Source organism: Vipera berus (genome assembly GCF_964194415.1).
Source record: "Vipera berus genome assembly, chromosome: Z".
NCBI lineage: Eukaryota > Metazoa > Chordata > Lepidosauria > Squamata > Viperidae > Vipera > Vipera berus.
Window position 1 is genome coordinate 83,584,968 of NC_138205.1, and position 27,686 is coordinate 83,612,653.

Here is a 27,686-nt window from a genome sequence, read left to right on the forward strand (position 1 = left end):
CCCCTGAGATATTGGAACACTGCTATCATATCACCCCTCATCCTTCTTTTCATTAAACTAGGTATACCCAGTTCCAGCAACCGTTCCTTATATGTTTTAGCCTCCAATCCCCTAATCATCTTTGTTGCTCTTCTTTGTTGCCGGTGCTCTTGGGGCTTCTGTTGAGCCCTGACAGACCTGCAGCTGCCTCTCCCTCAGGCTTGGGTCACTTCAGTACTTTCCCCTCCCCTACTACACTTGTCTAGGAGGGTCGTGTACCACCTGCCATGTGCCAAAGTACAACTGGTGGTACACATACCATTGGTTGATAAGCCCTGCTCTAGTCAACCCTCTGCTCCATGAAGTACTATACCATTTCAGACAAATGGTTCTTAAAAACTTCCAGTGTTGGAGCATTCATAACTTCTGGAGGCAGGTTGTTCCACTGATTAATTGTTCTAATTGTCAGGAAATTTCTCCTTAGTTGTAGGTTGCTTCTCTCTTTTATTAGTTTCCATCTGTTGCTTCTTGTCCTGCCTTCATGTGCTTTGGACAATAAGTTGACCACTTCTTTTTTGTGGCAACCCCTCAAATATTGGAACACTGCTAACATATCAACTCTAGTCCTTCTTTTCATTAAACTAGGCATACTTAATTCCAGCAAATATTCTTTATATATTTTAGCCTCCAGTCTTAATCTGGAAGTTTTTAAGAAGAGATTGCCATTGCCATTGCCATTTGTCTGAAATGGTGTAGGGTTTCCTCCCTGAGCAGGGGGATGGACCAGATGACCTCCAAGGTCTCTTCCAACTCATTGTTTTTGTTGTTATATCTCTGTACTCTTTCTAGAGTCTCAACATCTTTTTTACATTGTGGTGATCAAAACTGGAAGCAATATTCCAAGTGTGGTCTTACCAAGGCATTATAAAGTGGTATTAATGCTTCACTTGATCTTGATTTTATCCCTCTGTTAATGCAGCCTAGTGCATTGGCTTTTTAGGCAGCTGCAGCACACTGCTGGTTCATATTTAAATGATTGTCTACTAGGACACCAAGATTCCTCTCACAATTACTACCTACAGTGTATACTATACTATACTTGTGCATTAGTACCAACTATACTATCCCTGCGCATTTGGTTTTTCTTGTCTATCTTACTTTTTCACCATAGAATTTCTTTTTGTTACATAGGGCCCAATGTTCAAGTCAATATCCTTCTGTATCTTTAGCTTATTTTCTGGAGTGTTGGCTATTCCTGCCAGCTTCCTGCCAGGTATTCCCGTCTAAGATGTTTGCCACACCCTCAATACTTTTGCAGAGTTGGCTGTTTTTTTTATTTCACATGTCCATTCTGCATCTCTTTCTCCTGTGTTCCAAAGTCAATTACTTATACCATTACAGCTAGATATGGCTTGACAAGCATTCTTGACTAAAAGTTGGCTGTAGACTCTCAGTCAGAAAGCATGCATAGATTATTTTTGTATACTAGAAAGAAGGCATTTAACATATTTGATTGTTATTTGTCAGAATGAAGTTAAAATTTCTTCTTATATCCATTGTAGCTTAACTATTCTTAAAACTTTTTTGTCCTGTGCTTTTTTGTCCTGAAACTAATCAAATGTTGGTTATTGACATGAAATATCTCTGCTCTGAGAAGCAATAGTTGTCAACCTTTCCACCAAGGAAGGTCATATTCTGAATATTATATATTTGGAAGATAAAGGGAATATCATAGAGTAAATGTGCTTTATTTATTTTTATACCTTGCTGGGCATTAATTGAAAGAGAAAAACATTGTGTCTATAAACACTGTGAAAGTTTTATGAATACATTATGACTATTGTTTATCATATATCTAAGTAAATTATTTTATTTAAAATTGCAAACCCTAAGCAACTTTTATTCATTGTCTTACTAAAATTTGCCATATTTCATTTACATATAAACCTTGCACAGAATTACAGATGTCTATAAGAGAACTATATTTCTACAGGATTACTGATGACAATTTACAGAAGGATGTATATTTAACATTTAATTTTACATTAAAAAAGAAGCCAAATTTCAGAAAAAAAGTTTATCCTTTTAAAGATATTTACTATTGTTACTTCACAATGAGGTGATGTTTGCCCATAAAAACAAAATATTTTTTCTGACATGACATGCCAAGGCAAAATACAGGAAAAATATTATCCCCTGGGTAACTTAATACTTAAATATTACCAATTTATTACTGAAGCAGAATTTTCAAAACATCTCATTGGAACTAGCAAGTCTTACTAAATAATAAAGGTAGCAAGATTTTGTATATGTAGATCTCAAATATAGAATTGGATAGCTCTATTGGAAAAAGCAGACCTGAGAACCAATGAGATTATTAAGGAGAGTCACCAAAGCATATGATCAATACAACTTCCTATTTTGGGAAGATCAGGGTACTTGGAGAAGAGATTTAGAGCTGATGATACTCTACATGAAGTCACTCAACTCTCTGTCCCTGTGAAAACCAGCAGAAATGTGTGGTTCAAGTCTCATAAGAAAGTTAATATAATCACATATAATATGAACTATAATACTGCCATTGAGATTGTCTTTATAGGTAGGTCCATATTATCAAAAAAGATTATATCAGTTTTTCAGCATACCCAAAGCTTTTATATGGTAGCACTAAAACATTTCTATCCAATATGGTAGACTGTAGAAAACTATGTAAACATAATGAAAAGTTCACCACACTTCCAAGCTTTGATTTGTCTCAACAATAAAGCAGTGTGAGATTTCCATCTGCGATGAGAGCTGGTGAGTGGAAGGATACAGGATCAGAATGCCTTCTTTGATGTTTAGTAATGATAGCCACTGCTTTTTTTGTAAAAGAAAAAAGTGCCGGAACTCACACATGTCATACAACCTGCCTTGCCTAACCTATAAGGTTCCATCCAAAAAAGGTGCCAGAACTCTGTTCTGAGCGTTCTATGAGAAAAAAGCCCTGCTGATAGCACAAAAGATAACAAAATATTTTACCCTTTTGCTACAGGTATTTAATGTTGAGAGTGATCATTCTCTGGGATTAGACAGCTAATAGAAAAGATCTCCCCAAAGCCCAAACGACCTCTTCATGGTGGGGAGATGAATACTACAAGCCTATTATACTGTTCAATATGGTTCTGGCCTGGAGAAAGACCTGTGACCTACTCCAGTTTTCCCTGCCCCAAAATTTTATGGATTGACTCAAAGATGGTACTGAGCAATGAGTCCCCTGGCTAGGACGTACCAATAAAGCTACAGAGGAAGACTAAAGTGACTATCATAGTACCAGGAGCGTTCATGACACAGATAGAATAAATCCTAATGGCCTCCCAGTCATTATTATTTATTATTTATTTATTAATTGAATTTCTATACCGCCCTTCTCCTGAAGGACTCAGGGTGGTGTACAGGGCAATAAAAGCATTACATACAAAAGTTAAAATAAAATTAAATTAATTTAATTAAGCCCTAATGATAAATAATTAAAAATACCCCAAAGCCTTAAACCAGGCTGGCCTGTTCAAATAAATAGGTTTTCACATCACGGCGGAAAGAGCGAAGGTTGGGAGCCATCCGGAGCTCAACCGGTAATTGATTCCAAAGGGCTGGCATGCCCACAGAGAATGCTCTCCCCCTGGGGGCCACAAGCCGACACTCTCTGACCGACGGCACCCTGAGGAGGCCCTCTCTGTGAGAGCACACAGGACAAAGGGAAGATGACGCCGGCAGCAGGTGCTCCTGTAAGTAACCCGGACCCATGCCATTTAGGGCTTTATAGGTAATCACCAGCACCTTGAATCTCACCCGGAGGGCAACTGGAAGCCAATGCAGCTCACGGAGAAGAGGTGTTACATGGGAGTATCAGGAGACCCCCATCACAACTCGCGCGGCCGCATTCTGCACCAGCTGAAGCCTCCGAGTGGTCCTCAAGGGCAGCCCCATGTACAGAGCATTGCAGTAGTCTATACGAGAAGTCACAAGCACATGAGTGACTGTACGCAGGGCATCCCGGTCCAATTAGGGTCACAACTGGTGCACCAGGAGAACCTGGGTAAAAGCCCCCCTGGTCACAGCTCCTACATGGTCTTCCAAACTGAGCTGTGAATCCAAGAGGACACCCAAGTTGTGAGCCCTATCTACGGGGGGTAACACCTCACCCCCCATGGTTAAAGATGGAATGGACTGAATTTCCCGAGATGCCAGAACGTACAACCACTCGGTCTTGTCGGGATTGAGCTGAAGCCTGTTCCTCCCCATCCAGACCCGAACCGCCTCTAGGCAACGGGACATCACATCGAGGGCATCACTGGGGTGGTTTGGGATAGAGATGAAAAGCTGGTTATCATCAGCGTACTGATGATACCCCACTCCAAAACCACGAATGATCTCACCCAGCGGCTTCATATAGATGTTGAACAGGAGAGGCAAGAGGACAGACCCATGAGGGACTCCACAAATGAGAGGCCTCGAGGCCGACCTCTGCCCTCCTGTCAGCACTGACTGCAAATGTCCCAGGAAGTAGGAGGAGAACCACTGGAGAACAGTGCCCCCCACTCCCAACCCCCTGAGGCGCCGCAGTAAGATACCATGGTCGATGGTATCGAAAGCCGCTGAGAGGTCTAATAGGACTAGGACAGAGGAACAACCCCTGTCCCGAGCCCGCCAGAGATCATTCACCAGCGCGACCAATGCCGTCTCCGTGCTGTACCCGGGCCTAAAGCCCGATTGGTACGGGGTTAACACAACTCTCGGTGAAAAGACATTTCTCCACTGTTCAAATATCTTCAAATTAGGAACATAGAATGTCAGGGCTTAAACCTACGAAAGCTGAACATTGTTAAGAATGACATGAATAGGCTCAACATTGATATACTAGTCATTAGTGAAATTCATTGGACTGGCTGTGGCTTCTTCAACTGATGGTCATATCATATACTACTTTGGCACTGATACCATCAGAAGAAGAGTGGATTTCATACTGCATAAAAAAGTAGGATGAACCATATAAAATTTCTGAACTGTCATTGATAGAATAATGGCAATACATATCAATGGAAAACCTTGCAATATGACAATTCTGCAAATTTACGCTCCCACTGTGGACTCACTAGTAGAGAACATCAAAGAATGGTACAGTGAAATTCAGGATACTCTGAAACAAACACAAAGTTAGTCATTGTCTATATTATTGGAGATTTGAATGCAAACGTGAGAGAAATGGAAGAAACAGGGATCACAGACAAGTTTGGCCTTGGTGAATGAATGAGGTAGGAGAACATCTGATTCAGCTATGCCATGAACAACAGCTAAGCATAATGAACACAACTATATACTTTGATTTCATGAAATGAATAACATCAAAACCAAACTGATTGCATATTATGGCAAAATAAATGGAAAAGTTCTATCTTCACTGTGAAAATATTCCCAGATTCAGATTGTGGCTCAGAGCATGAATGGTTACCTGCCAAGGTAAAGTTCAGGTATTGCAAATGACTACCCATGATTTAGAAATCTGCAGTTGAAGTTAAGAACAGATTTGAACTATTCAACTTCACAGAATGACAATCAGATGAGCTGTGGGAGGAATAAAAACAATAGTCACTGAAGTAGTCCAAAAATATATCATATACAAGAAACCAACAAAATTGGAGTCAAAGATGAAAGTGAAAAATTTGGACTACATATTAACAACAAGAAAACAAAGATAGTGATAACTGCAAAAATTATAGAGATCAGAGGGCAGATGATGATGATGATGAGACCATTGAAACAATACAGGAATTCATCTTCCTGGGCTCTAATATTGGCCAAAGTGGTGACTGCAGCCCTATCAAATGCAATGATCATTAATGCAATGATCTTTCCAATTGCTACTTATTGCTGTGAAACTTGGACTCTGAAAAAGGCAGATAGGAGAAGGATGGACACCTCTGAACTGCATGCTGGTGGTGACTATTACACATCCAACGAACTGCAAAAATAACAAAGGAGTCTTAGACCAAATATTACACAAAAATATTCCTTGAAGCCAAAATAACCAGAGACTGTCATACTTTGATCATGTCATGGGAGCTGACTCCTTTGAAAAGTTAATCATGCTGGGAACGATCAGGGGAAAAAGGAGAAGAGACAGTCCTAGTACTACTGGCTCGACACTGTAAAAGATGACACTGGGATGACCATGACAGATCTGAAGGAGGCAGTGTGAGGCAGAGGAGCATGGAGAGTGCTAATCCATAGAGTGGCTGAGGGTCAGATACCATTGAATGGCTGACAACAACAAGGAGAAACGATCTATTATCCTCTGCAGGGCAGATTCCCTATACTAAACTTATTTAAAATTTGTAGCACAGAAATAATTTATATGTAGAGGTTGATTCATAGCAGATTGGGGACAAGTTTGTGATTACACGATGTATTACATTGCATAACCTTTCAAAATAGTATGTAGGCCTTGTACTGGGAAAAGCAGAACATGTGGAAGGACACCCTACAAATAAAAGTCCTATAACATGCCTTTATACAGATGAGGCCACAAGAGTCTTGATAGTGGATTTTTTAAAAGTCATGATAAAGTATTTTATCCAGATGCAGGACAAGTTTAATGAAGAAGAAAAATAAATGATTCCCCCCCCTCCTCATGTCACTTGAACTGATTTCAAGATTTCAAAGACTGAATCTTCATAGTGGATGAAATAATGGCTTAGGATGAGATTTTGTTTTTCTTTTGTTTTTGAAAGAGAAGGCAAAAAGCTGCTCATGATGTAGCAGTAAGAAAAAGATAGATGATAGATTAGATTAGATAGAAGAGAGAGAGAGAGAGAGAGAGAGAGAGAGAGAGAGAGAGAGAGAGAGAGAGAGAGAGAGAAGGAAAGGGAGAGAGAGACAGGCAGGCAGATAATAAACATTTTATAAAGTGAAATGTTTTATTCCCAAGACATCAAATTTTCCGCCCGAGGAGTCATGAAACCTCCTCCGTTTAGATCAGGTTTGGCATCTAGCCAGCTTTGGCAGATCTGAAAAGCTAAGCAATTAGTACTTTGATATGGACAAAGCACATCTGGGAATTCTAGGACTATAAACTAGATTAGACAGTATCTAATCTAGTATCTGCAGTGGTGCTATTTGTCTGTGCATTTATCTACTGTATATATCAGAAATTATTAAGCTTTAGGGCTTGAGGACCACATTCAGTGTAATGGTCACTATAATGCATTTAAAAACTGCATGTGGTGACTTTCCAGTTTGACGCCATGGGGTAATGGAGACAGGAAGATGGGGTTCCATCTTCTGTGTTTGATTTCACCTTGCTGGGGAGCATAAAAAGGTTTGAAAGTTGCGCCAGAGAGGCAATGAAGAAGGGGGGAAACCTCATTGACCGTGGAGAGGTGGTGGCCCTTCCTTTTGATCCGAGAGTACCTCAAAACTGGTGGGGGAAAGACTGGCTATATTCGTATAGCCAGTCAGAAGCTGCTGACAACTGAAGGAATAAGCACTAATGAGCAACTTTTGAGCAACATGGATGAAACTGGGTGAAACTGGCTTTCCCTCTCTTTATAGCTTTAAGACTTTTTCCTGGAAAAAAAAAACCCAAAGCGAAACTTCTCCCCGATGAGAGAGGGAAAGGAAATTTTACCCCATTCCCTCAGGAAAAAGAAAAGCGTGGGAAAACTGCTTGGGGAAAATGGAGAAAATTATAAGATTAGTTTGGAATCAATATAGCCTTGAAATTGGGCGACTAAAAGTTCTTTTGAGACTTTTTTTTAGAAAAGAGACTTGAAAAGCTTGCAATATAAGTTTGAAGCTGGAAAAAGGCATTAATGACATCCAGTGGCAAACCATGGAACTACAATTTATTATGCTTAAAGGAAATTTGGCCTGAAGCCCTGATTCAGATAAGACCTTAGGTGTCCTTGGAAACTTCCACTTTTGAAGACTGCAGCTATAGAAGGGAGAAAAAAAAGGTCTTGGGCTGCTTATCTGCATGGCAGAGATGATAAACTATTTTGAAATTGGCCTGCTTGGATTATGAATATAAATACTAACTGACTTTTAGAGCTGTGTTGTGGAACTATTCCCCTGTAGAAGAAACAGGCATTACTGATCGAGATGATGGAACACTTTGGACTATAAACTTTTGATTGATGAATAACTTTTAATTGTTTCTCACTGGACAGAAGGGATATGTTTTTCACTGGACAGAAAAACCTGGACTTTGCTTATATTTGTTCAGGGGAGGCCTAAGGATGGACAGGCAGGCTGGCTGGATAATATGGAGTTCAAATGACAATTGATTGAAACTTTTTAAATAGATTGAACTATAAAGACCACATACAAAAACAAAATGTTCTGCACTTAGTCATAAATGGTAAAAAACCATCTCTAACATTTGTCTCCAAAACCCCCAGCTTCACATACCAACAAGAAAATGCTGATGAATCTCAGAAAGAAATTCTATGTTGAAATCAATACAAGAGACAAATGTCTTAGTTCATGATAAGACTAAAAATAATGCAAAGGAGATAAAGAACAACTTTCTAATCTAAATTTACAAATTCAGAAAATGACTACAGAGAAGGAATCAGTAACCCAGAAAATAGAAGGAAAATTAGAGGAAGCAGATCCAAAGATGGAAGACCTAAAGGAAGGAATTAACAGACAGACTCAGACAAACAAAGAATTAGAAGATGCAGTGATAATACCGGAAATGGAAAATATATCTTACTTGTCAAGATCTCAGAACACATTTGAGGGTAAAGAAGAAGAGCTGATTGAACAGAAGATAAAGCTGACAGGAGAACTGTGGAAAATTGGAGAAGGAGGGAGGTTGTTTAATGAATATGAGTGGGCTGAGGGTTCTTCCAAAATCAATTGCCTTTCTTATATACAAAAATAGGGGAAGAACTACTTGAGGACTCAAATGCATTGTCTTGGAAAGTTATTTGACAAAGGAAGAAAGCTAGAGTAAGACTGAAGAAAATAGAGGTTTTAACCCATTACATAGAACATTATATTATTAAATAGATATTTGAACATGGTTAAGAGAATAGATAATTGTTAGAAATAAAAGTATTACTATAACTAGAAAGATAGGATATGATCCAATAGTGTTCTGGAAAAAATCTTGACCTTTTTAACCCTAGAAAAAAATAATTGGTAATTAAAAAAAATTAATCCTGGAAAATGATTGATGCCTGTCTGAAAAGAAGGTAAAGTCTCTGTCCTCCAAATTTCGCTCCTGCCAAATATCTCTTAATTCCAAATCATCTTTCAAATCAAAAAAGGCTTTAGGCAGTTTAGAATGATTAGGGGTATTTTTAAAAGATCCCTTCTTATCCTTACATGAGTCCAAAACACCATTCCAGTCACCCATCATAATAACAGATTTATAATCCAATTGAGTTATTTTGTCATGTAAAAGCTTATAAAACTTTCTTTGCTGTTGATTAGGTGCATATAATCCAATAATAAGAACTTTCTTGCCTTGTAACAGTAGTTCAATAATAACATATCTTCCTTGTATATCAGTCTCAATTAATCTAACTGGTAAGTCTTTTCTTGAGTAGATAACCACTCCACTCTTTTTATCTGGAGCAGATGCAATAAAATGTAATCCCAGTTGGGAATTAATCAGATACCTTTGATCTTTCACACAAATATGAGTTTCTTGTAAGCAAACAATATCATTTTTATGTTGCTTCAGGTAATGAAATACTTTCTTTCTTTTTTGTGGTGAATTTAGGCCATTAACATTCCAAGTCAGAAACTTTGTCACCATTCTTTGCGACCTGAAGCCTATAGAACAATGCCTGAAGATCCTCAGTTGATCTCTTCGGTCTTGCTCCTCCCACCGCCTCAGTAGTAACAGGACCTTGTATTGTAGAACCAGTATCTATCTTCTGTTTCAATTGCTCCTTTTGTTTACATTTATGCGCAGCCCGTGTCATTCTCTGTTCCTTTGGATCATCCTTTAACACCAAAAACTGTTCAGTAGACTCAGCCTGCTGTGCCTCTCCAGCAACCAATGACATTGCACCTTCAGTTTGCTGTTTATCTTCCAACTTTTCTTCTTTTCTCTTAAGTCGTGGAAATTGTGGAGAACCTGCCTTCAGGACATGAATATAAAAATCTTTTGCCTTTGAAATCGTGTTAAGTCAATATCGTGTCCCTGCATAATTCACCACCATTCCGATAGGTATCTCCCATCTGAACTGAATCTGTCAATTTTTAAGCTCCTCAGACAGGAAACCAAAATCTTTTCTCTTTCTCAAAATTTTTGGAGGTATTTGTTTTAAAATTATAATATCCTGACCTGCAATTTGAAATCTCTATTGATAAAAGGCCTGAATAATTGCATTTCGGAGTGACCTCTTAGAAAAATAAATCACCACATCTCTAGGTAAATTTTTCTGCCTCACAATCCAAGAGCTAAGCCTAAATATTTTATCCACCTCTCTTGATAATTCCTCAGGATCACATCCCAAAACAGGAGCTATATCTTTTGCTACCTCCTCCTTCAAGTCTTCACGTGGGTTCTCTTTCAATCCTCTTATTCTCAGGGCAAATTCCAGGTCTCTATATTGTGAGATAGTCACCTCATCCTCCGTTCTATCAATTTTATTTTCAACTGTGGCAATTCTACTTTCTAATTTTGCACTGTTTTCCACAACCTCATCCACACGATCATCTAAACGTTCAATGTGTGTGGCCAGCCCTTGGAGTGTGAGCAATATGTCTTCTCTCATCTCTCTATTTTTACTCTCAAAAAGATCAGCCATCTCCTCCTTTATTTGTTGAGCTGTTTGTTGAGCTTGAAGCTTCAAAGCATCCTGCAAATCCTTAAGTGTAAATGCAGGTGGTGGGGGAGAAGGTGCGGGAGATTTGGGCTTCGATGTGGATTGCACTGCAGGCTGTATTACAGGAGAGGAAATTAAACTTTTAGGAACAACAGGAATTCCCTGCTGTCTTGAAGCCATTTCCCCGCTTGTTAAAATTCACTTTCCCTTATCGCTTTCACTTTCCCTATGCACTTCAAGATAAATAAAGTCCCAGAAAAATCTTTAAAAACTTTAAAAACTCTCAAATACACAAAAGTCCAATATGTTATTCAAACTTTGTTGCAAAATATATCTTTCTTCATGCCTTATTCTTTCAAAAAACAAAAGAAAAACATTCCGGTGCCATCTTTTCCCTTTCAAAATCAAATTAGGGTATGGAGAAAATTAATACTCCCCGAGTTAAAGTTCCAAATACTTGCAAATTTAACTCCTCCTGATCAGCTCTGTCTGCTGGTTAGGATTTCTAACTAGACTATTATATTTTGTTATGAGATGGGAAATATGAAAATTCTAAAAGGGTTTGAATAAGGGAAGCTTTTGGTTAACCAAATATAATATATTATGAGAAAATTATAAGCGATAGAGATATTTTGAACATTGATGGGAAATTAAAACATTTTTTTAAAAAAAGCGGAAAAAACAGGATACTGATTGAAGAAATGGAGTGCAAATGCAATTGAGATATATTTTGGCTAGAAAAGATATTATAAACTGACATTATCAATATTATGTATATTACCAGAAAAATGTGATGAAAATGTCTATATTTAATTGTATATGTATTAACAGTAACAAGAATTGTATTTGCCCAGTGTGGAAAAATACATACCACTGGAAGAAGAGAGGATAAAGGAAGCACTGGATGGTGTAGTATTGGAACTAGACTGAGAAAATTAGTATGTACCTCTGAATTACCAATGGACCCAGACAACACATTGTTTATTAAGTATTTATGATTGTAAAATTAGAAAATTAATAAAATGTTTACCCCCCAAAATTGCATGTGGTAAAGAGTAACAAAGTGGAATAGAACAAATGGGAAAGTAGACAGAACCAGGATAATAAAAATGAGCTAGAAACTAAATTCAATTAGTTTAATATATAAAATAAATTTTCTATCTCCAAACTAGACTGCCATATGTAGTCCAGCCAGCATTGAAAGTTCCTGAATTAAAGTTGTGAATAGGGCTTCAATACTAATTTCAACTGAGAAGGCAGCCATGCATTTATTAATCACTATATGCCCAGCTTACTTATTTAATCCAGTCATCTGGTTTGGCAGAATGCCTTGTTACAGGAAGTATAAATTATACCAGGCTAAAATAAAGTATATTTTGTGAACACAGACAAAAATCAAGTAGTAGTAGTAGTCATCGTAGTAGTAGTAGTAGTAGTAATAACAACAACAACAATAACAACAACAACGAGTTGGAAGAGACCTTGGAGGTCTTCTAGTCCATCCCCCTGCTCAGGCAGGAAACCCTATAACATTTCAGACAAATGGTTGTCCAATCTCTTCATTAAAACTGCCAGTGTTGAAACATATATAACTTCTGGAGGCAAGTCGTTCCAATGATTATTTGTTCTAACTGCCAGGAAGTTTCTCCTTAGTTCTAGGTTGCTTCTCTCTTTGGTTAGTTTCCATCCACTGCTTCTTGTCCTGCCTTCAGGTGCTTTGGAGAATAGCTTGACTCCCTCTTCTTTGTGGCAACCCCTGAGATATTGTTGTTAGTTACGAAGTCGTGTCCGACCCATCGCTATATTGGATATTGGATATGAGTTACTGGAACACTGATATCACGTCCCTTCTCTTCCTTCTCTTCATTAAACTAGACATACCCAATTCCAGCAACCGTTCCTTGTATGTTCCAGTCCCCTAATTATATTTGTTGCTCTTCTCTGTACTTTTTCTAGAGTCTCAACATCTTTTTTACATCGTGGTGACCAAAACTGGATGCAGTATTCCAAGTGTGGCCTTACCAAGGCATTGTAAAGTGGTATTAACAGTTCACATGATCACATGATTCTATCCCTCTGTTAATGCAGCCTAGCACTATGTTAGCTTTTTGAAGGTGCAGCATGCAGTACTAGTAGAGGTAGGGAATTAATATCAGTTCTTCTAAACACCTAGTTTGTTCTGAGGAAATGGACACAGGATGTAAAAGATATCTGCAAACAAACAAGCATGGAAGGAAAATTCCTAGGCTTCCCCTTACCATTTGTATACATGGTAGTTTCATTAAAAGTATATTCTGAAAACAGTAATCACTATGCAAAAAAAACCTGAAAAGAAATTCTGGACATTTTGCTATGTTAGATAGCACGGTATCTAACTTGGAGGTTTATCACATTCCCTTCCCCTCGCCCAGTCCCATACTTATCTTTCATATCCTAAGGCCAGGATCTCTCTCTTCTGCCAAAGGAATGATTCCACTTTATTAGAAGTGCTTACTGGACCATAAAGTAGCCAGTCCTGCAGTTACTTTGGGGATTTAAGACGGCCCATGAACTCAGACACCAGAGCTCATTCAGGAAACCATTTTGCTTTTAGCATTCTCAAAAAAATAGTATAGCAAACTGAAGTAAACCATAGTATAGAATTGCAGCAATAAAGTGAGATATTGAATTGAATTTGAACATGTTAGAGTGAAACATTCAGTACATTTTCTGGGTCTCATTTAAAAATTGTTACAGCATGATTAAAAATCCAAACAAGACAAAAATTGAAAGGATGCAGGATTTGAAAGCAATGAGAGAGATGTAACAATATGAACTTGTATACTTGCTGCAGTTTTGATTGCTAGAAATAATACATTTTCTAAAACACGTCTAGATAACTAATTAGGTTTTTTCCATATATGGTTGAAATGCTATAAAGCTCAATATTTCTGAAAAATGAAGTTTACTAGAATGAAAATAATCTTAAAACTGAAATTCCATTTCAGCCTACCATAATTTTATTAAGCATTATCAAACCATATATTCCTATAAAGTATACTGATATTAACTGTTTTCATGCTAATTGCTGCAAGGAAATTATATGCTTTTTATTGGAAACATTGATCTTGTCAGTGGAAGAATGGCTAATTAAATTGTAGGAATATATCTCATTAACTGCAATATTAGCATAGAATTCAATTTAAACAGAAAACCAATCCTGGATTACAATCTAATACAAGAACTGATAGCAGATCCATATTTTTCATTTCTTTATGTATCAAGTTTATATTTTAATTTTGCAGATTATCAAGATTTTTATTATTATGGATTGAATTTATTATAGTCTATATTTTACTTGGTGATTTAGACTGTATTGTCATTCCTATGTTTAGAATTTAATAGTAATTTTTGTCTGTTAAAGAGATGGAATTCATTCAGTCATTTACAGCTAACTATACTATACCAGAAAATTATCACTCCATGACATCATTTGTCATGACCATTCATTTGTATTTTTACTTTTTCTTACCCTTTCTTTTAATAATAATTTTATTAGAGGTTTTTCTCAGATTTGAAATATAAAGTAAAATTCAATAAAAGAAAAAGTAAAGTGAAAAAGTGAGAAAATTATGAGGAAGTAAAAGCAAATAGAAACAAGAGAATGTAAAAAAGGTGACTCTTATTTTCCTATATACCAGCTAGCAAGGAAATTTTTGCAATTCCCTCTTTAAAATTACATCAACAAATCAACAAATCCATAAATCACAAATAATATTGTTTTCATTTTTAGCAAAAAAATTCATAAAACTTTTTTTGGTCTTTAATAAAAGTATTTGTTGCCTTGTCCCTGATGAAAAATTTCAATTTTGTCATTTCAATTAATTCCACCATCAGGCTGGGACAGCTGAGAAGCATCCTTCCAAAGAAACCCATCTAGCATTCTTAGGAATAGAACAGTTGGTCCCAGAAGAGACCATGGGAAGGAATTCCAGGTATCACCTCCAACAGATACATGTGTCTATTTAAAGTCATAACTAAGCCCAGCCACAATTGCATTGCACAAACAGTAGTTTATCTAAACATTCTTTAGGGGAAAATTAATGGATTGTTTTGCACCCATAAGAAGAAAGGAATTGGAGGAATGTTTGGAGTTGGAGAAAAGACTGGACAGCCACTTGTCTCACATTGTATAGGGCAGGGGTAGGCAACCTCGGCTCTTTTATGACTCATGGACTTCAACTCCCAGAATTCCTGAGTCAGCTGACTCAGGAATTCTGGAAGTTGAAGTCCATGAGTCATAAAAGAGCCGAGGTTGCCTACACCTGGTATAGGGTCTCCTGCTTTAGCAGGGGGTTGGACTAGAAGACCTCCAAGGTCCCTTCCATCTCTATTCTGATTGATTGAACTGTTTTTGCATTACTTTTGAAGCAAGATCATTTTTAATTTTCTGAAATTAGAGTGCAATCTTATCTTCTTACATGGGAATTAGCTATTCCAAATGTTGTCAGAAGTTGCTCACTTTTTAGTGGCTTGCAGGGTAAAGGTGGATGCAACTGATACTTTTGCTTATTTTAGAAATATTGGAGATTTTCTTATACCCTCTTCAACTTTTGCTTTATCACAACTAAAAAGTAAATATAAAGCTTTTTTAGAATTGCATTTTAGAAAGTCCTCCATAATTTTTTGTAGGTCTTGATTGATTGGATCTACACAAAGACTATGTCCTTAGTACTTGAAAAACATAAGATGTACCAAGGAGAAGAGAAGCAAAATAATCTTGTGTAATGTGCTAGGTGAGCCATGCTGGAATAATTTGCCTCCATTTGTGATTCCAAAACATTGTCAAGCATGGCTTCTGTCTGAAATTACAACAAATAACTAAACAAACAAAAATAAAGCAATCTTTTGGTATTCACATTATTCAATAAAAATCTGGTAGCTATTCCTTGAAGAGAAAAGCTAATCTAATGGTTGAGTTGATCTTTCAGCAGGGAGATTCATATTTAAGACCTAAGTATAGATTTCACAAATTATATTGACTCACTCAGTATGTTCTCAGTTCTGTTTACCTATAAGAGTGCTTGTTGTAGGAACAAAATGAGTATTCCACTGTGAGATATAAATGCCATCCATACATGATGAATAAATGAATAGTAATTCTTGCCTGAATATTCAAGATTCTTTAAAACATACTTACCTCCTATTCATAGCCTGCCTCCCTGAATGACTTGGCCAATGTCAATAATTTAGCTTCAGGGAATAGAAAACTGAAGCAAATCTTTTTAAAATTCAGTTCAATCATTCCCAATTCATAACTAATAGTCTAGAAATAAATGAGGAAAAATGATTTTTCCTACTTAACACATTTTTAAATTGTCTCAAATAATACTGCTGGGGTCGACTTGCTTTGAAATTGTATTAACAATTTAAACTGCTTTGGAAAATATCACAATGCCATTAAAAACAGTAAAGTGTATGTTACTCACCCATTCTGTATAGTAGCTGTAGGGTCATATGTCAAGGCCATGCCAGCCTGTATAGAAGAAAGAAATAAGATTACTCTTCTTGGGTTAAAAAAAATCATACTACTCCAGGACAAATGAAAGAGATTAATAAGCCACTGTATGATCATTTGAGGAGATATTAAATAGAGAGCATTTTATAGCCTCCATTGTTGATATAAACTAGGCTGTGTGTACGTACAGAATTTTGTTCTGTAAGAAAATAAATATGATTTTGTATCTAATTTGTTCTTTAGCTATTTAAGTAAAATGGCTCTGCCCAGTACTGAAAATGCTCATTTTGGAAATTGAAAACAGTTTAACATTACCACAAAATGTAACCCACAACTGACATAGCAAACCAGAAATCAGTGAAACCAGTATTCTCCAATCTGCCATCCAGATAGTTCGGGATTATTATTCCCAGAGTGTTCAGCCATCATAGACAACTCTTTGTGTCATTGTAACCAAGTACCAATTTATCAAAACAAAAAACAAAAACAAAAAATCCCACAAACAAACACCTGGCACTTTTTGTTTTGACAGTGCTGTGAATTAATAAGCTTTGAAAGTCTGTTTTTTGTGAAACCCAAGAAAATTATTTCTGTTTTTTTTTCACCTGAAACACTTAGAAGTATCAAAATAAATTGCCTTACTAAAGAGGGAAAAAGAAAAGTATCAAATGGATAACCATGAGCAATGAATAGTGAGACTGTTCCCAAAGACTAATTCCTCAAATAAATTTGATGAATATAAAATGGAAGACCAACCAGAAATGATATAGTAAGTGCTTTTTTTCTAAAAAAATATATGCCAGAAATCAGAGCTGCTGTCACTGGGAGCGATGCCAGTGTCTTGCTATGGTGTTGCCGCCCATCCTTTGCACCCCTGCCCCTGCGGCTCAGAGGCACATGCCATGGGGATTCCCCTCACCACAGCCACTGTGGGGATTCCCCTCCTCGCAGTTGCCACGCCGCGGCCTGTGCTGAGCCCCCACCTGGAGCTGCTCCAAACCCCGACCCAGAGCTGTGTTTCTAGTGGCAAAGTTCTCTGGCGCCAAACAGCTGATGGCCTCCAGCACCGGCACTCATTCACTTACTGCCCCGTCGCTTCCAAATGCAGTAAGTGAGTGAGCGAGCAAGTGGCGTTTGGAAGTGTTTGGAACTGATGGGGCAGTAAGTGAGTGAGTGAATGAGCAAATGGTGTTTGGAAGCGTTGGGGTAGTAAGTGAGTGTGTGAATGAGCAAATGGTGTTTGGAAGCGACGGGGCAGTAAGTGAGCGAGTGAATGAGCAAATGGTGTTTGGAAGCATTGGGGTAGTAAGTGAGTGTGTGAATGAGCAAATGGCGTTTGGAAGTGACAGGGCAGTAAGTGAGCGAGTGAGCAAAAGGCCTTTGAAAGAGATGGAGGAGTGAGTGAGAGTGACTGGAGGCTTTTGTGAGCAAAGTGTGAGTGAGTGGAGGGGCTTTTGTGAGCGAAGGGTGAGAGAAAAAGGGAAAAGTGAGGGTGAGAAGGGAAAAAGAAAAGGCACTGACTTCTGACTTCCTCTGTTACAGGAGTAGAAGGAAGCATTAACATTGAACCTCAACTTTTTGCTTTTCTCTAATATTATAAACTAGCCATTTCTATAACATTAAATGAATCTAACCAATGAAACCCAAAATACCCCCCTCCCTTATTTTTTTACTCATCAAGTTTTTGACACCTTGTTAAGCACTGGTGGTGCTTGAATATTGTCATGTCCTAAAAGTGGTACGATTTCTGAAAAGGTTGAAAAGCCCTGATGTAAATGCAGCCTAAATTGTTTATTGCCATCCTATTTGCAAATAATATCTTACTTACCTAGTTGAGATGGTATAGTTAGGCAGCAGGGAGGGGTGCAAAGTTCCTGCCTTTGCTGCAGACAACTTGCCTGTGCAACGTTTGCCGGCCAGGCAATTCCTATTGGCTTTCGAAAGCCAATAGGCCAGGCATAGGCAACTTTGGCTCTTTTATGACTTGTGGACTTCAACTCCCAGAAGATGTTACATAACATAACATCAACTGGAAGATGTTAAACTGTCCTTCTGTTTCTTTCCTTCCCAAAAATTGTGTTAATGAGTCCTCTCTAAGCTCTGCTGATCAGCTTGTGCTGGATTGTTTTGCCGCAAAATGAAACGTTTTGCAAGTTGCAGTTGAGACAGCCCATCTCATTTTAGATATATTACATATAATTGAAGATTGTAATTAGTTGCATGTGTACATTCAGCAAGTGTGATGTATTTGTGCTGGCATTTCTAGGCCTCTTTCCAACCACATCCAGAAAGATTTGTAACAAACATTGGAATTCTCAAGGCCATGTTTGGTATTTCCCAGCAATCTGTTACTGGAAGGAAAAAGCAATCCCTGCTGCGTTACTGATCCCAGAAAAGAATTTGCATGTATGCAGGTATCCTTATGGTGCCATACTTATGGATGAGAAATATTGGTTGCAAAGTTGGCATTTCTGGATGTAATACAGATATTTTGGACTTATTTTTGTTTCTTTGCATGTTTGATATTTTTTAAAAGTCATATGCTTCTGACTACGCTTATGCACATATGTAACATCTTTTGCTAGGATACATGACCACTGCTTGTCCAGAATGTGAAAAGTGAAAGATTGTGACTAAACAAAATTTTAATGTACAGATAATACCACCAGAAATTATTTTAGCCTTTTTAATAAATGTTGTTATTGATGTTAAGCTCACCATGGAAAACATCATATATTGTTATGTATATACTAGGTTAATTATTTAAAGACTGAAGTGGTACATAACTAGATTCTAAATAATCTATTTTCCAAAACACACAACAGTCCAAACAGTAAAAGTAAAGTCCAAATTAAGAATATTTCATTCTTAAGAATTGTTTAATTTAAAGTGGTTTAGTTGTAATAGATAGTTATAGATTCAAAATAGTTTTCAAGAGTGTACAAAAGGTACTATTTTTTTCTAGCATCAGCTAAATTAGACATATTACATTGAGAAAAATGTTTCTCATTTCTTTCCTTTTACCTTTATTGATTTCATTGCAGAGATGTTAACATAGGAAATAGATTATTTTGTTATCAAATTTTACCTTCCAAAAGACAGAAGCAGATGAAAAATGTGAGGTTCTTTCCTGTTGGCTTTTTTGAATTAGCTGTTTTAGATTCTAAAAGTTTACTTCCTAAAGAAGTAACCCTGTAAAATAATTTTAATGTCCTCCTCTAGTGCAGGGTAGGCAACCTTGGCTCTTTTATGACTCAAGGACTTCAACTCCCAGAATTCCTGAGCCAGCATGGCTCAGCTTGGAAACCTCTCTATTTCGCCTCAGCGTGGCTGGCTCAGGATTTCTGGGAGTTGAAGTCCATGAGTCATAAAAAAGGGCCAAGATTGCCTATCCCTGCAATAGGCTTTCAAAAGTCAATAGAGGGAGCTTTTTTTTTTTTGCAGAAAAAAAAGGTGCCGAAACGCCGTTTTGAGCATTCTATGAGAAAAAAAGCCCTGGATATAGTAATTAGGAAGTAAATAAGAACCAGAATTACAAAATAAAACAAAACAAGTGGTAGACTGATAAAGAGGAAAGAGGCTATAAGGATATGATATAACTTTAAAAGTCATATGAAAAAAAATGTGGCAAGAAAATTAAACAACCAAGCAAAAAGCACCTTCAAAGAAAAACACTTTGGAAAAAAACAGTAGAGTCAATGATGCAAAAGAGAATTGTTGATGGGAAAGTTAATTTGGAACTATTGGCAATGAATCTTTCATTGATAATTTATGACAATTCTGACTGAAAAAATATTGTGGAATTAAAAATTCTATTTTTATAAAAAAATAAAAAAATAAATTTGGTAGGATAAATTCCAAAATACAGCTGTATATTTAAGAAATAACTTGTTTTTTTAATGATGCATGCCAAGAGACATTTCTGTGTCCATGACATTCCTAATGTATGCTACAGACAAAGTTTTTATTAAATATGTGTAAGTAGGATATTTCTTCTTAAAAGATGATGCAGAAAAAGTGCTACACTCAATTTGCTATCAAATTTGGTAAACTCAACAGTGGCCACAGGATTGGAAAAGATCAGTTTACATTCCAATTCCAAAGAAAGGCAATACCAAAGAATGTTCAAACTATCGCACCATTGCACTCATTTCACATGCTAGTAAAGTTATGCTTAAAATCCTACAAGCTAGACTCCAGCAGTAGGTGGATCAAGAACTACCAGAAGTACAGGCAGGATTTCAAAGAGGCAGAGGAACTAGGGATTAAATTGCCAACATACGCTGGATCATGGAGAAAGCTAGGGAGTTCCAGAAAAACATCTACTTCTGATTCATTGACTATGCTAAAGCCTTTGATTGCGTGGATCACAACAAACTGTGACAAGTTCTTAAAGAGATGGGAGTACCAGATCATCTTATTTGTCTCTTAAGAAACCTATATGCGGGTCAAGAAGCAACATCTTATTTATTTCAAATCATCCCAAAAATTAAAAATAGTTCATCCTGGATGAAATATACATGTTTTTTTTCTTAATACCATCTCTTATCCATTTGTTGTCTTAATTAAATAGATTCACTCTCTATAATAAGTCTATGTTCCCACCAAAGTCCAAATAGAAGTGGTTTTCAGTTAGGTGTAATAAATCCATCCAGTCTTCCTCAGTCTTCATAGGAAAAAGAAATTTGTCTCTTCCCCATTCAACCAGTGTACTACCTAATCGTCTTTTCTTAGGTTTCAGCCACTGTTCAAGCATTTCTGAGTCTGTGAAACTTGATCAAGGAGCAAAGAATACTGAAGCAGAAGGAAACTAAAGGGATGTTTTCTAAATGTTTCTGTATATTTCAATCAAAGGCAAAAAGAAAAATTCCAAAAAGATAAAATTCCAAAATATTTTGCAAATTCAAAAAGTACAGAAATCTTGCGATGAGAGCCTAATGTTGAAATAAATCAAATGAAAGTTCTTCACAGTCCAAAAACAAAATAAAACAATAAATTCAAAAAGTGACAGCCAAGATCCCAGGCATTGCTTAAGAAAATAAAACTGCTAACAGAAATATGTATATGCCCAGTGACTTTTCAATCACTTCCAGAGAGAACTGGAATGTTCAAGACTCCCCTTTCCAACTGGATCCACAGTTATCTAAAAATTGTCTTTGGTCATTGTTAGTCCTGTCATTCAAATCCAGTGCTGCCAAAGAACCAGCATTGGCAGTAAAATCAGCAGACCATCAGTAAGGAAAAAGAAAAGTTCTTACCATGCAGCAGCCATCTTGGGGAGCATAAATAGGTACTGTTCTGATCTTATGTGGCTACTCTCCTTCCCTACTCTGTGGGAAAGACAATCACCAAATATGGCAGTGCAACAAAAAGTGCAGCAAAAGAAGAATGGCATGAGATAGGGCTGACTTGGAGTCAAAAGCAAAGGAAATGTGCTCACATCTTATTGGAATTGGCAATAAACATTATTCTGATCTCATCTGCAACTGATTTTGCCCCCAAATAGGCCAAAATGTAACAGATTTTAAAATTTTGAATTTCCCATCAAAATGTTTAATTTATTGTTTTAACTTTTGTCTACGAAAGTAAAAAAAAAGTCTTTTAATTCCATTGTTTTTTCCAATCAGATTTGTCATAAATCATCAAATGAAAAATTCACTGCCAACAGTGCCAAATTAACTTTCCCATCAAGTAAAGCTTGATAGGAAAATTTAATTGATGGCTGCAATGGGAAAACACTTTAATATCACTACCTTTAAGAATTGATTAAATTTATCTCATTCATAGATAATAAATTCATGGGACACTGAACATCGCAAGGGCATATTTATGTCATGATTAGGTTTACATGGGGACACACATGACCCTTGTTTCCAATTGCCTCTTGTTAGCAACTTAAAGATTAGCTTTGTTGCTTCTGGAAGCACTGTGGCAAATATTTTATACCAATCAATATATGCAGAATAAATATGAACACAGAGGTCTACTATTGTTTATTTCTTTCTTTTCTTTTTTATTTTTTTGCCAAAATAGCAATAATTGATGTCAGGTCACTGATTTGGGTGTAAGGTAAAGAGTGAAAATATATATTTTGCATTGTGCTATGCTAAATCACTTTCTATTTCTTGCATTAATTGAAATCTACTTGTTCATCTTCTCACACTGCATCAAAACAAAAAAATGTAGACAAGGAAGAAAGTTGGAAGAGAACAATCACAACAGATTAGGAGAAACTACAGTGTGTTTTGTTGTCAAGTTTATAAGTAGGTGCTTAATTATATTATTTATGTTATTTGTTTGATGTTGGTGATACCTGACTCAAGGCCAATTCTGGGCATAATATGGCAAAAGAAAATTAACAAATGCAAGACATAATAAATGATGAACAAGATGAAAGTATGGATAGGCAACCTAAAAAAAAATAAGAAAACCATTGCCAACAAGGGGCTCCATCCATCCTAGTCCTGTGAGAACAATCAGATCTTTTAATCCCTTCTAAGTACCATCAAGATGGGATTCATACAGTCTTAGTGGGAACCTCATTCTAGAGGGTAAGTGCCACAACAGAGAAAATACGTTTCCTGGATTATGATACATAATACTGTTTAATTGAAGGGCCCAGAGTAGACCCACTCTGCTGGTTTATATCAGCCAGGCAGAAATCACAGGAAGTAAGTGATTTCTCAAATAACTGGTCCCATGGTAGAGCTTTATAGGTCATAACCAGCATCTTGAATGGTAGCATGTGCAACTTTTGAAACAGTCATATAGGCATATGACAAATGTCCACACGACTGCATTCCAAACCAGATGAAGTTTCCACCTAGGGACAGTCCCATGAAGATCACATTGCAACCCAGATATGAAGTCACAAGAGCATGAATGATTGTCTGTAAGGCTTCCTTGTCTAGAAAGGAGTTCAACTCGGATGGAGTTGTGCAAACCCTAAAAAGTAAAAAGTGGAAACAGTATAGTAGTTGTCTAAAATCATTATGTCCAGGGACACCTGTTGAGGATAGGATACATCACTACTTCTTTCCTGGCCAGGAATCCTCAAGGAGACCAATACAAGAACATGGATATAACTACAGATCCCCTTTCCAGCTTCCTTAATGAACCAAGAATTCCTGTATCCAAAGAAATAGGTCTCTGATCCAAAAGGTCATAGAATCCTATCCATTTGCTCAAGAGTCACGAAATCAAACTGATCCCCAATTAAACCATCAAACACACACCTAGGCTGAATTTGTCTAGTAGAAATCTAGATCCAAACTGGCACATGTCTGAGTGACTTTTTCTGCCAAACAGCCAAATTATTCCTCATAGCAGCTCTGCACATACTCCTGTGTCCTAACTAGTAGGGGCAAGTTAACTTAAATAGGGCCCCTTGACAGTCATTGTCAAGCATGATATATAAGCATGATAGTCAGGCAGAGGAATACTGATATTTTGTTGCTTTCATCATACACTCCAGGTCTTCCTCCAACGGCACTAGCAGAGTTTCTTCTGGCATTTCCTGAAATTCCACCTTAAACAAGTGCCCATTCTAGGCAAAATTATACACTGCACAGGGATTATGCCATCCAAGGCCCAACCACCCACTTATTCCAGGCAATAACCAAGGCATCAGATACTCAAGATTGCCTGTGGAGCCCCATCTATCTAAGATCTATCAGATCTGTCAAGTGCCTGGTGTGGATCAATGAAGTAGACTCTGGTTTCTCATGGGGAAGGTATCTCAAGTGAGGAAGAAGACAATCAGATAGTGATCTAGATTGATGTTAATATTTTCCACTACCAATCACAGCCACTGAGACAAAAATTTTTTAATGTATAGTTATCAATATGCATGAGATTATCAAAGACTTTGAACAGATTTAACTCATGAGTTGCCTTGGACTAAGTGAAATCCCTAAGACTTTATAGCAAGCCTGACAATGGAATCTAGTGGTTCAAGTGCTAGCAGGGGGTGCAATACACCAGCAGCAACCCAACTATTTCTTATAGCCCAACTTTAATCTGGTTTGTGCAGAATGTCAGAGAGCCTACAAGGATTTGTTTATAAAAACAGCTTCCGGCTCTTCTGCAATTTCAGCTGAAGAAAAACCCCAAATGTCCTCATCATCTTGTTTCATAATAATCACATATTTTTGCACAGCATTAAATAACTCCACATAATTTTTCATTTCTTCTTTTCTATCACAATTCAGGCTTTGACAAAAGTGCTGGGCCTAGCAAAACATTTCATCTTAATTGCCTGTATCAGTTGGGGAATTGAGGGAGTGGTTTGACAGATAGAGTTATATAACAACACTCATTTGATATCACATGTTTCTACTTTATCAGTGACTCAAAAAGTTGTAAAGTAAGTCACATCACACAAAATAGAATGATTTTTTTTCTCTAGATTTCTAAGTTAGTTTTAACCCCAGCTGGCTTACAAATATATTTTTTATCACACTTTGGAAGCATCTTAAATTCAAATACTTCATTCTCTTTCAATCATAAGTCAGAAAGAACACCATTTTGAAGCTCTTTAAAAAGACCTTGTCCTTAATGTTCAGAACTGGTAGCTAATATGAGTAACATTATCCAACAGCCCAGATTCCTAGTAGTATGTGAATTGCCCCACTCTTAACTAGCCTAAAATTTGCTTTAGATTATAATGGTATCCCATGAGGTAATTAATCACTCATAATTGGACCAAGGTCCTTCTTCTAATATACTTTCACATGATAACCAAATCAGGTAAAAGAAACTGGCAACTGAAGTTATATTTTGCAGCAAACAACAAAGCCTGATGGACTTAGTTCTCCTATAACAATACAGCAAGCCAATTCAATACATCTTAATTTCTCTATCAAGATCAGATTATGGTATTTATGATTTTCTGTCATGTTTGGATATTATTTAATTGCAAGAAGTGGGCTGATGGATTCAAACTTTATTAGTTCCCATTGAAATGAAAGTTAATTCCAATCTGAACGGAATCAAAACTACAATTAACAATAACGTACAAAATATCTCATATTTTACCAACACTGTAAAATAGAACTGTATTGATTTTTATGACTTCACTGAGTATGGAGTTGTAATCTCAAATCCTTATGATAAATAGTGCATGCTTCTATTCTGAATCAAAGTTAAATGGAATTAAACTCATTTGAATTTTGCTGCATTTTTCTTATTTTGATTTCAGTAATACTGAAATCCCATCTTCTTCAAGTTTGTCAAATTCCTTCAAAAATAATTATAACTATTTTGACTTACCTCTCCTTCCCTTGGCCAGGGTCTCCCATTCTGGGTATATTTGCTTTGATTCTGTCGTTTCTTTTGTCCTCCATCAGCAAATTTGCACAGCAAAGGTTCCGTTGGGGCTGTAAAGACAGGAAAACTCAGTTTGTGTTAGCTACCCTTTCAAAGAAAAATTCACCCATGTGCTATCTCTTAGAATATCCATTTTTAATGTTAAGCTTTTCACCTACCCTGTGCATTTATTGTTATTTTTTAGAAATAGCTTTAGGGATATACGTAGATATTCCTAACTTTTACAAGTAGGAAGAGATATGGAATTAGTAAATTTGTGAAAGGCAACATTTTATATCCTTAGTTGCAGTATATATTGCAGAATATATAGATAAGCATGATGCAGATAATGGTTTTCCCTGTGACTATGAAATTAAAAATTGGACTTTAAGGAAGCAGGGTAGAAACAGTATTAATACTTTTGAATATTGGTGTTAGAGAAATTTCTTGAGAATAACATGCATAGCCAAATATCCAAACAAAGAGATCATTAAAAAATAATCTGGGCTTCCGGTTTACACGTGCGGCACTTGTGGACGTTCAGGAAGAGCCCTCTCCCTGCCGTCCAATCTTTCTTCCTTGGAGGACCCTGAAAAGGGTCGAAGGTCATCCTGGAGGGGCGACTACCATGAGGAGGCCCTCCCTGTGATCGCAGAAGGGCGGCAGCCCTCCGCTCAATCCGGAGCAGCTCCTTTGGCCTGAAGAAGAAGAGATCAGCCATAAAGATGGCCGATCATTAAGCCGTTCCCTGCCAAAAGCTCAAAGCACTATCAAGCACAACGAAGCAATCTGGAGGACCTGGGTGAGACCTTACCTTTCTTATTCCCCTAACTACTTTCCTGTGGGACCTTTCTGAAAATTTCCTCCCCCTCTTTTGAAAGACTGGCGACTGCATACTTGGGAAATAAACTTTAAAGCCTTAAAAGAAATCAAATGGCTAAGCAAAAAATTAAGCAACTTTATTTCCACCTATTAAAAAGCTCTTATTTTAGTGGGGATCTACTACCCTATTTTCTGCTTAAGCTGTGAAAGAAGGGGAAAAGAAAAAAAATGGACTAATTGGATAAAAGCCTCATATTAGTCTGGAAAAAGATTTTACATCTTATTCTATATGCTATTGATGACATCTTCTGGTGAAATTTTGTATAGCAAGCAAACCTTTTTTTTTACTGTGAGAGCTGACTGAATAACAGATCTGTCCTTGACATTATCTTCAAAGATAAGAATTGGGAACACCTGGCACTGAAAACAATCTTTAGGAATATTGGAGGTGGACAATTATTGACTCTTATTAAAACAGCCTCCATGAAAGACCTATCTGTCAACATTAAAGAAATGGAGGATTATATTCCACCACTTAACTACAAACTGATACTTGAAACAATCTTGGCAATGACTGAGCAAATCAAAGCCAGACTGCAAGATAAATCTGACAGCTTAAAGCTACCAAATCAAACTCTGATTTTAAATGATGAATTGACAATCCAAAAACAAACAGAAGTGGAAACTAACATTAAAATAGGAGACTCTAAAGAACAACAAACACAATTTATTGAGAACCTTGAAGCCCAAACCTCAACTTTAACTATAAAACCTACAACTCAAAAAACAACAGTAGCTGAAGAAAGCAACACTGGTGGAAGATATTAAAGGCCTTCAAATACAGTACATTGAGAACCCAGCCAATCAAATAATAACCATAACACCAGTTATTACCTCTTACCTAAGTCAGATGGAATCGGATGAAGAAAAAGACCATACTGAACTATATCACACCAAACATTGAGAATTGAGCTATTAAAGCAACACTTCAATGATTACAAAGGGGACACTTTCTTTGCAAAACTGACATTTGGATGGTCTCCCTGGATTCAAACAATGTGTGTAGGAAGAAAGGGAGACACATCTGAGAATCTAAAGGCACCAATAGGGAAGGCTGATTGGCACAAAAAGAAGGTGAGAGTTAGATTTAAAAAATTGGATTTGTCTTTTTGTTGGGATTTGTAATGATAGAGCTTAAAATTTCTTTTAATGGGCTTAGGGGAATCTTTAAAAAATATAAACTTATTTTATACTTA

The 27,686-nt window shown here is 36.9% G+C and overlaps 1 protein-coding gene across 1 annotated transcript in view; it reads right to left on the reverse strand.

The window, feature by feature from the left end:
• Positions 1-27,686, reverse strand: part of RBMS3 (RNA binding motif single stranded interacting protein 3) — a gene marked incomplete at its 3' end in the record, with an annotated part of 509,930 nt that overhangs the window by 70,507 nt on the left and 411,737 nt on the right. Inside the window, exons 7-8 of the mRNA XM_081344341.1 lie at positions 25,573-25,679; positions 16,274-16,320 (exon numbers count right to left, since the gene is read on the reverse strand). Of these exons, the coding sequence (XP_081200467.1) occupies positions 16,274-16,320; positions 25,573-25,679 (154 nt within the window). The remainder of the gene's footprint in view (positions 1-16,273; positions 16,321-25,572; positions 25,680-27,686) is intronic.